Genomic DNA, 11,130 nt, shown 5'->3' on the forward strand with positions numbered 1-11,130 from the left:
TTATCCAATAATTTGATTTTAACCCAAAATGTATATATGAATACGATATTTGGTATTATTTATAATAAATAGTCCATAGAATTGGGAAGGTATTATTACTTACAAGACATGAAACGAGATTTTGAAGATATTTCATAAAAGAACACTTCAGTGAAGCTGCAGCTTTCAGGAAACTTGAACATTTCAGTAATAAAAAAAATCATCTGTAATAGCAAATTATAAACTATCGATGTACCTATATGGACAGCTTAAGCGTTCTATTGCACAGAGATACTGATACAGCGTGGATTCACTGGGTTGCTAGTTTGGCAAGTTGCAGACAAAAATCACCGAAGTATTATGTGACCTCTCGCAATTGATTATTATATAGTAAAGGTTAGTAGTGTCATGCATGCATACCTAGCATATATCTGATGATTCCTTTATCGCTGTCAATAATTCATTAATTTATCATTTATGAATAGTGTGTGTTGCGGGGAGTGAGTTCTACACTCGTGTTGGCCCGTCTCCTGCCGCAGTAATTTGTACTGTCTGTACTCTTATGCGAACACACGCACCCTAACAACCTCCGCCAGGTATTACCTGAAGACAGGATGAATACTAGGGTTGGGTGTGGGCTGGCGACTGCCCCCAGGACTTGAACCCGAGCGGGTCATGGGCGTCATTCGTGGTTATTGATGGAAACCATTGCTTCTCTTTTATGGTTACTAATATACACTACACATGTATTTGTCAGCAGTTCTTTCTCATGTCCTGAACGTTAGGATGCATAAGTAGAGTTAGTTTATGGATGGTCTGCAGGACAGCTTGAAACAAGCAGGTAACCCATAGTGATGCCATAAGTATCCAGTAAGACTAATATTTGGTATAGTTTTTTTCTGAACTGACCACCCCTCTCAGACCCTCTGAGTTACAGGTATTTATTCAGGTATTAAGTGTATATTGTACTTTTTTTTCCGCTGAAATTATTGCAATAACTTCATTGTATTATATGATGCTGCATGTGTTCTAGGTATTGATATTATCTGACCTATTTCATAACCTTTCAGGATGAAACTTCTGCACAGTATAAGGAAATGGCACCATAGTAGATTGAAATACCATAGCATAAGGTGCTTAAATACCAGCAGGCATGAAGAAATTTCAGATTCAGAACAAAGACCTTTGTATACATCTCTGCAGGAGTCATATTTGAACACTGGATCTGTTTATGTTCATTGGCCATATTGCAAGCAAAGATGTTCTTACTGTAATTTTGTCAAGTTTATCCCTCGTCCAAATTCATTTTGGACTATTCAAGATAGTATTCTTGAAGATGCACTGGTAAGTGACAATATTTCAATCAAACCTACTCCCTAACTAGTTAGGGTGACTCTGAAATTGTAAATGTGCGATTCTTCATGTTCTCAGATGTCACTAACGTAACATGTGACCTTTCATTATGATTTAAGGTTGATCATAATAATTTAGTCTTGTCTTTATAGTATTATTATAAGAATTTGAACAGGCATAGAATACTCGTGATGAATTATCAATTCACAGTTGTTACGGTTGTGTGTGCTATGTTGTTTGCAGGGTCACTAACTCTCAATAACTAAAGAATACCTTGAAACTCAGAGGAGTGCCTCTGAACTAGAGCAAAAGTGTGAATATTTGATATTAGAATGAAATATCTAGAGAATATAAGTTATTGATCACTTTGCATTACCTAAAATGGAAGCCTTCGTGGTAGGAAAGGGTTCGCCTTTCCAGCATCTTGTATTCCAAACTCTGAAATTATCTGGGCACTTGTCTTTTATAGTCCTTTTTATCCCATTTTTTACTTTTACCTTTCTATTTAGATATATCCTTGGTTTCTTGATTCTTTTTTCATCTTTTTGTGTTTATATAAAGGAAGCTCGTTATTATTACATATGATAATTTTATTTGATAAAAGTAGGTGATAACTGTTAGAGAAATCATCGAGTACACATTAATAAAATCCTGTGAATGATATGTTAGTGATTTGTCATTATATTTTAGATTTTGATGATATACACATCCCTAGATAGTTATCTTAGAAACTTAGGTGTGTGTATGTATTAGTTGTAACTTATTACAGGTTAAGGAGTTGCAGCATATTCTTCAAAACTCATACATTTCTACAGTGCAGTCTGTCTTTTTTGGCGGTGGTACACCATCCCTCGCAAGGCCACAAATGGTAGAGGTAAGAGATGATAGAAATTTGTCTATGATTGTATATACTTATCAGTTTCAATATTCATAGTACATGGTAATACAAGGTGTTCACAGATCATTGAACTCCTTGATTCACCTAAGCGACTGATGGTTATTACACAGAGGAGTGTAATATTTTAATAACAGGTGCAATAACAGTAACAAGGTTAAAAGAAATGATACATATAGAAATTCAAAAAGAAAAGGAATTCATGAGAATAAGGTCATTTACTTTTTTCTTGCATGGAAAGCCAAATTCTGAGTCATCAGATTAAGAGAAAGCCATCCTTCTTCTGGGCTGATCTCTTATTTTAGTTATAAATTTGAAATTATGAGGAATGCTTTGGCACCAGAGTTTAGGTCATGGTGCATATTTAGAGCATCTCTAACATGTAATTTTTTTGGTGGCAATGTTTATCTATATATTGATCTATATATCATAATCTGTTGATGCATGCTCCTTCTGTGTGTTTATTTAATGTTCCTGCCTATTGGTGGCCTCTTTTACAACTCTGTTTTCATTCTAGACTAAATTGGATTCATTGTTGTGTTTTAGCCATGCAAAGTCTAGCCGCATGTGGACATTATTATGGAAAGGAAGTATGTTTGATCCACCCCTTGATAAAAGGAAGACTGAAAGATGATAGGTCAGTAGAAAAGTACTGAAGTAAAGTAATAAACTGAAGGTAAGCACTAAATATGAAGGAAACATTTGAAGAAAATCTAAGTATGAGAGGATTGTTAGTATGAATGAAGGTGCACAAATATGCTATAGTTAGTATGTTAGAAATTTAGATAAAAAATTCTGAATAGGCTACTCTTATATAGTGAAGGTGATAGATGCTTATAGGATATGAATAAAACATGCTCAGTGAATTAGACTGTGTATGATATGCTTCAACCTGAACCATGGAATAGTGAAAGGCAAAAATGTAACAATATTTCAGTGTATTTTTACAAAGGTGATGATGCTGCTTATCAGGATTTCAAAGCTATGTATCGGTCATTAAAAGTTATTCATTTTATTCCTGTTTTACAGAAAATATTGAGGGCTATTCAGGAAAATTGTCATTTAAATGAAAATGCTGAAATAACACTAGAAGTGAACCCTACCTCTATAGAAACAAGGAAACTGCAAGACTTTAAAGCTTTAGGTGGCATCAACAGGGTTTCCATCGGTGTACAGGTATGAACATTGCAACAGACCCTGCCTTACATTCTGTTGGCCACAAAAATTACCCTAAAGATAAATTTGTTTAATGACATAGTTAAGAATGATCTTTTTTAATGTTGAAAGTTTGCCATATACATCTAAATATGTGTCTATCTTGTGGGAGCTTCCATCAAGGGAGTGACCACAGCAAATGTCTCCACTTATCCTTGTCCTTTCATGCAGTATAACCCATTTGCAGGTGTTATCTTGAGTAAACTAATGAATACCTTACATTTCTGTTCAACCAGCACTGAACAGTTAAAAAAAATCATACTTTGTAAAATTGAACTTGGGATGGAAGTGGGACCAGCTTTGTAGTAAGTAGTGCATTTAATTCATATTGTTTATAAAGCATAGTAATCATAAACTAACAAGAAACCAGGACAGTTTGAGGAGAGAACATTTGCCCCCAGACCTATAGATTTTAAATGCAAAGATGATTGAACTGTCTAGCATTGTAATTACAAAGCCCAGATAACTAGGCTGCAGCTTTGGAGTGCTATGATTTCATGTTCAAGTCATAGGGCCAACTTGGAGCACTGTGATTACATGCTCAAATCACAGGGCCAGCCTGGAGCACTGTGATTACATACTCAAGTCACAGGGGTCAGCCTGAAGCCCTGTGATTACATGCTTAAGTCACAGGGCCATCCTACGACTCACCTTACTCTCAGTGTTTTAATCTGTTCGTATCTTTTTGATAAGAATTATATTTGTATATATGAGCATGGAAGCTCATATTGAATTTTAACTCTTGTGGCATGAGTTGAGAATGAGTACGAATGATTTTTAAGGCATTAGGTACATAAGTCATATCATGGAAATGGGTTTGATAAAAGAATTACTGTGCAGAATCCCATTGCCCTCAAATTTTATTTTGTCAAGTTCCAGAGCCTTGATGATATCAAAATACATTACCTGTTAGTATTTTCCATTATGTTGACTGATATAAGGGGATGAGCTACCATGAATTGATATCATGATGTGCCATTAGTATAGTAGTGTAAGCACATCTACTTCATATTAGCTATAAGCTCAGAGTTGAACATACAACTTAAACTCACAGATGCCAAAGTAGTGAATGACTAGTTTTGCTTACTTTAGTTGAAAGAAAAATTTAATATAAGGAAAAAATTTCATAAATTATTCACTTTTCCTCTTGATATCTTCCTGACTGATCAGATAAAAGTATGTTCCAGATTTTTTGCTATTTCATTATTAACATGCAACTAAGACATCATGTTTTTCAGACCTTGGATGAGACATCGTTAAGATTATTTAATCGTGACCACAGTGTTAAGGAGGCTATGCATTGCATTGGTGTTGCCAGGCAACTTTTTCCTGGTCGAGTGTCCATGGATATAATATTTGGGAGACCCAGCCAAACTACAGAAAGGTTAGTAAGATATTACATAAAAATTACTTATAAAGAAATGTGTATACGTTACCAAATTTTCAGATTTGACAGAATTGTTCTATAATTTTATTCCATGTTAGGTTCTTTGATTTGTGTTATGTTCAGTATTTAACTCCATATACTTCTTTAGGATGGTCATGACAAATGGATCATCTTGAGTACTGCGGCACTATGGTCTAAACTTTTTTGTGATTTGGTTTGTTAATGAAGAATTGTTTTCTTTTCAAAGTATTCGATTTGTTTTGTTTTTCAATACTTTATAACGGATAGAAAACTATCATGAATTGTATTAGTAGTATATATGATATGGATACCACCATCAGCTTACATATGTAGTATATGAGTTAGTGATTACTCTTTTGTTTGCTTCATAAATTCTCTGGAACTTCACAATTCTTTCATTGCTTATACTTTCATTATGACTGGTTCCACTCATTCACTATCAGTTACTATAGTTGAAGTGCTCTGAAAGATCAGTGGACAAAGTTAGTGAGTGATTTGTTTAGAACTTGAGGTGTTTCAGATGAGGATGTCAGGATAGCCATTTTTGTTTGTGCCATGTCGGTCACTATAAAAAGAAAGTTATTCTTAATTTGTGAAGTGGAATTATTGTATGCCTGAGTTTGAGGGTGTGAATATTGATGACAGTCTCAGTTATTGAATCACTTTAGTGTGCAGAATGAAAAATAGAATGCTCATATATTGGTTTGAAAGCCTTTGATCAAATTTCTGTTTTTTTTCCAATGTTGTAGTTCCAGAGGAAGAAGGCCATTTCAGACCATTAAACCCCCTGGATATTTTACTTCTAATCTTTTTACTCTGTCATATTCCAAATATAGAACCCATGAACAGTTCTGCATCCCCAGAATTTCTCTCCTAAATCTCCCATTTGTGAATAAGAAGGATTTAACTCCTTTAGTGTTGTAAAAGCATTTTCATTTTCTTTGTCCTCAGTATATTTTTTGTCTCTGGTAGCTTTTTTCATTTATCATATTTGCAGTTGGGTGCAGGAGCTGAAGGAAGTACTGAGCTTCTCTGATAACCACATTTCACTCTATCAGTTAACAGTGGAGCGTGGAACCAAGTTATTCCAACAGATTAAATCAGGTACTGTTTTTATCTTTAATTTTCAACTAATTTAACCAACCTTAATTGCAGATATTTTCATTACTTCAGTTAACAGCTGCTCCATATCAGTTATATTTTGCACTTGAAAAAAGGAATATTTTTCATCATATAATGATATTTCCATTCAGGGTTTCTTTCACCCATTTCAGTTTCTGTTGATCTTAGATATTTGAACTGCTGTGTTAAAGTGACATTTTTTACCAGTAAACTAATTGCACAAAATAGCTGATTCAGAATTCAAAATGAATATCTGAGTTGCTGTGTACATGTCTTGATTTTTTTCTTGTTTTTCAATCAGTGCCTGCACTGTGAAATAAAAATACTTCCATTGCAAAAATCACCTCGGTGCTCTGGGTGCTCAGTATTTTGGTAACAGCATTAGACCCTTCTAATCCAAACCCCTCGATGATTTAACATGATTCATCATCATTTATGAAAGATTACCCTTGCTTTACACCTCAACAAATTGTACTCACAGATACCCACATCCTTAATAAAAACACCACCGGCAAAACATAATCACACTCAAATGACCTGACATGCACCAACCAAGTCTTAAAAAGCACCCCATAAAACATACACCCACCTGAAACTACACTCCCAAGACATGTGTGTGTTATACATTCTCATCTCTATTTTCAATGCCACTCATCCTTAAGATATAACAAAACTGCCTGCATGAGGTTACACTATGAGTGAAAATTCACTTCTGGAAAGGTTGTATCTTTGGGAGTACAGTCTTATCAAAGAACCTATCACTTTAAAAGAGTCTGCATTTCCTTGCTTTTGGAAGTAGTAAGACCTTGGAGTCAAACCTCTCAAAAGGGGTTCAGGGTAATGCCAGGACTCCATTTTAGAAAATGAATGTATTGTGAGAGATAAGGATTAGTTTTTCATCTTTCATCTTTGCCCACTAACTTAGGATCTTTCACTATTTTTAAATAGATTTTATGTATCCTCTTACATGTATTAATATTGCAGTTGATGTGTGTTTTATGCCACCACAAGCTGTGGATGTAAGTTTCAACCTTTGTATATTTGATTGATCTGAACATGTTCAGTTTGCTCATAGTCCTTCTTGTGTCTCATGTCATAAGTATTACTCTTTAATGACTGTGCACAATCCATGTTTTTCTTTAAGCACATAGGATATAGATTGCCTTATAATGGATGCCTTGATATTCTTTTTTCTGAAAAAGTATCAACATTTTTTCCAGGAGAGGTAATAGTTCCCTGTGCAGACCTAGTAGCAGACCTTTATGAAACAGCAGTATCCCTACTAGAAGATTCAGGTTTTAAGAGATATGAAGTCTCGAATTTTGCTCGAGGGTGCTTTGCTGAAAGCTTACATAATAAAGCCTACTGGCGAGGGTGTCAGTATATTGGTATAGGTCCAGGAGCTCATAGCCGGATTGTCCCTAGAATTATCAGTGAGGAAAATAGTGCTGTGCATAACTTATGCACAGTCAGTAATTTTAAATATGATGTGAACTTTAAGTCTTCTGATGGCTGTGGAGGAAGTACAGTTAAGCATGAAAGTAATTTAAAAGATTCCCTCTTTAATAGCAGCATGATTCGTGAAGCAAGAGTGAATGCTGCAGACCCAGCGAGCTGGTTAAAAGAAGTGAAACTTAAGGGGACTGGAATTCGTAAAAGTACAACACAGACACCATTTGATGTAAGTAGTGAGTATGTAGCATCAGGACTAAGAACAAGTGAAGGAATTACTGCTCTTAGATGGAATACATTCATACCTCACATAAGTCTGTGGGAGGTATTTCATGATAGAACTCTGTGGCTTCAAGAATGTAATCTTCTGCAAATGTCCTCTGAAGGAATGAAAGCTACAAGTCATGGATTAAATGTATTAGATTCAATCCTTCCTTTCTTATTAAATATATCAGCAGAAAGGTTAACCTGAATTTTATGTTCAAATGCTTTTTCATGAGTCGTTTTTTTACCACAAAAATTCTAATAAAGATTTTTCCATTACAAATAATGTTTGAGTTTCATTAACAATATATGTATGCCCTTTTCCTCAAACTTATCTACCAGGAAAGCCATTGGTGGTGTTTCCTTTTCTTAGGAGTATCTGTGTTGCATTTATGTAGAATCCTCTTTACATGTGCTTAACAAAACTGTTTCAGGACTGAATTATCTTGTTTCAAGTAAACTTTTATTGGAAGTTCTTGTATTCCTTGGTTGTTAGAGTAGAAAAACCACTAGCTGTCTGTTCTGAAGCATTTGTGCCATGTTACAAATGCAACATATTACATCTTTTCCCTCTACCCGAAACAGTAGTATCCACATTATTTTGATATATTGAACTGATCCTCAAGTGCACAAAATATAAAAAAATGGTTAGATACATAGAAAGAAAATCCATAAGACATAGACAATATGCATAAATCAGTAGATATGGATGACAGTTGGTTATCACTTAATTGAATTTTGTGTTGATCAAGTACAGTTAAAGCACATCTTCAACCAGTGAATGAAAATGCCAATTAGAATTAACACAATAAGTTTTGGTAAATGTTTCATTTTCATCTGGTTATTCTTTTTTCAGTTTGTCTTACACTTCTGCCTTAACATAAAAAATCCAATGAGTATATATATATATATATATATATATATATATGGTAAAGTGTGTGGAAGAAGAAAGTTGAGAGTAAATGTGAATAAGAGCAAGGTTATTAGGTACAGTAGGGGTGAGGGTCAAGTCAATTGGGAGGTGAGTTTGAATGGAGAAAAACTGGAGGAAGTGAAGTGTTTTAGATATCTGGGAGTGGATCTGTCAGCGGATGGAACCATGGAAGCGGAAGTGGATCATAGGGTGGGGGAGGGGGCGAAAATTTTGGGAGCCTTGAAAAATGTGTGGAAGTCGAGAACACTATCTCGGAAAGCAAAAATGGGTATGTTTGAGGGAATAGTGGTTCCAACAATGTTGTATGGTTGCGAGGCGTGGGCTATGGATAGAGATGTGCGCAGGAGGATGGATGTGCTGGAAATGAGATGTTTGAGGACAATGTGTGGTGTGAGGTGGTTTGATCGAGTAAGTAACGTAAGGGTGAGAGAGATGTGTGGAAATAAAAAGAGCGTGGTTGAGAGAGCAGAAGAGGGTGTTTTGAAATGGTTTGGGCACATGGAGAGAATGAGTGAGGAGAGATTGACCAAGAGGATATATGTGTCGGAGGTGGAGGGAACGAGGAGAAGAGGGAGACCAAATTGGAGGTGGAAAGATGGAGTGAAAAAGATTTTGTGTGATCGGGGCCTGAACATGCAGGAGGGTGAAAGGAGGGCAAGAAATAGAGTGAAGTGGAGTCATGTGGTATACAGGGGTTGACGTGCTGTCAGTGGATTGAAGCAAGGCATGTGAAGCGTCTGGGGTAAACCATGGAAAGCTGTGTAGGTATGTATATTTGCGTGTGTGGACGTGTGTATGTACATGTGTATGGGGGGGGGGGGGTTGGGCCATTTCTTTCGTCTGTTTCCTTGCGCTACCTCGCAAACGCGGGAGACAGCGACAAAGTATAAAAAAAAAAAAAAAAAAAAAAAAATATATATATATATATATATATATATATATATATATTTTTTTTTTTTTTTTTTTTTTTTTTTTTTTTTTTTTTATACTTTGTCGCTGTCTCCCGCGTTTGCGAGGTAGCGCAAGGAAACAGACGAAAGAAATGGCCCAACCCCCCCCCCCCCATACACATGTACATACACACGTCCACACACGCAAATATACATACCTACACAGCTTTCCATGGTTTACCCCAGACGCTTCACATGCCTTGATTCAATCCACTGACAGCACGTCAACCCCTGTATACCACATCGCTCCAATTCACTCTATTCCTTGCCCTCCTTTCACCCTCCTGCATGTTCAGGCCCCGATCACACAAAATCTTTTTCACTCCATCTTTCCACCTCCAATTTGGTCTCCCTCTTCTCCTCGTTCCCTCCACCTCCGACATATATATCCTCTTGGTCAATCTTTCCTCACTCATTCTCTCCATGTGCCCAAACCATTTCAAAACACCCTCTTCTGCTCTCTCAACCACGCTCTTTTTATTTCCACACATCTCTCTTACCCTTACGTTACTTAATCGATCAAACCACCTCACACCACACATTGTCCTCAAACATCTCATTTCCAGCACATCCATCCTCCTGCGCACAACTCTATCCATAGCCCACGCCTCGCAACCATACAACATTGTTGGAACCACTATTCCTTCAAACATACCCATTTTTGCTTTCCGAGATAATGTTCTGGACTTCCACACATTTTTCAAGGCTCCCAAAATTTTCGCCCCCTCCCCCACCCTATGATCCACTTCCGCTTCCATGGTTCCATCCGCTGCCAGATCCACTCCCAGATATCTAAAACACTTCACTTCCTCCAGTTTTTCTCCATTCAAACTCACCTCCCAATTGACTTGACCCTCAACCCTACTGTACCTAATAACCTTGCTCTTATTCACATTTACTCTTAACTTTCTTCTTCCACACACTTTACCAAACTCAGTCACCAGCTTCTGCAGTTTCTCACATGAATCATATATATATATATATATATATATATATATATATATATATATATATATATATATATATATATATATATATATATATCTTTTTTCTTTCTTTTATACTATTCGCCATTTCCCGCATTAGCGAGGTAGCGTTAAGAACAGAGGACTGGGCCTTTGAGAGAATATCCTCACGTGGCCCCTTCTCTGTTCCTTCTTTTGGAAAATTAAAAAAAAATGAAAGGGGAGGATTTCCAGCCCCCCTGCTCCCTTCCCTTTTAGTCGCCTTCTACGACACGCAAGGAATACGTGGGAAGTATTCTTTCTCCCCTATCCCCAGGATAATATATATATATATATATATATATATATATATATATATATATATATATATATATATATATATATATATATACATATATATATATATATATATATATATATATATATATATATATATATATATATATATATATAAGGCAGACTGTGTGAATATATATATATATATATATATATATATATATATATATATATGGAATACATTCGTACCTCAAGCACAAACATCTGCTTGAGAGGATCCAGTTAAAAGCAACCAAGATGGCTCTCTACCTGAATTA

General features: G+C 35.8%; 1 protein-coding gene across 7 annotated transcripts in view; it reads left to right on the plus strand.

Moving 5' to 3' along the window:
* The window catches only part of LOC139757999 (radical S-adenosyl methionine domain-containing protein 1, mitochondrial-like), a 123,815-nt gene extending 115,841 nt beyond the window's left edge, over window positions 1–7,974 (plus strand). For 2 of the 7 annotated variants that reach the window (XM_071678955.1, XM_071678958.1), the window contains 6 exons: window positions 1,050–1,323; window positions 2,102–2,206; window positions 3,257–3,403; window positions 4,681–4,826; window positions 5,848–5,954; window positions 7,193–7,974. In XM_071678955.1, coding sequence (XP_071535056.1) covers window positions 1,050–1,323; window positions 2,102–2,206; window positions 3,257–3,403; window positions 4,681–4,826; window positions 5,848–5,954; window positions 7,193–7,896 — 1,483 coding nt within the window. In that variant the 3' untranslated portion in view covers window positions 7,897–7,974. Of the gene's footprint in view, window positions 1–131; window positions 376–441; window positions 917–1,049; window positions 1,324–2,101; window positions 2,207–3,256; window positions 3,404–4,680; window positions 4,827–5,847; window positions 5,955–7,192 lie in introns of those variants that run through there. The other 5 variants (XM_071678957.1, XM_071678959.1, XM_071678956.1 and 2 more) reach the window with 5 other exon arrangements.
* The last annotated feature ends 3,156 nt before the right edge of the window (window positions 7,975–11,130 follow it).

The sequence above is a fragment of the Panulirus ornatus genome, chromosome 29 (assembly GCF_036320965.1).
Source record: "Panulirus ornatus isolate Po-2019 chromosome 29, ASM3632096v1, whole genome shotgun sequence".
In the NCBI taxonomy this organism is placed as follows: domain Eukaryota; kingdom Metazoa; phylum Arthropoda; class Malacostraca; order Decapoda; family Palinuridae; genus Panulirus; species Panulirus ornatus.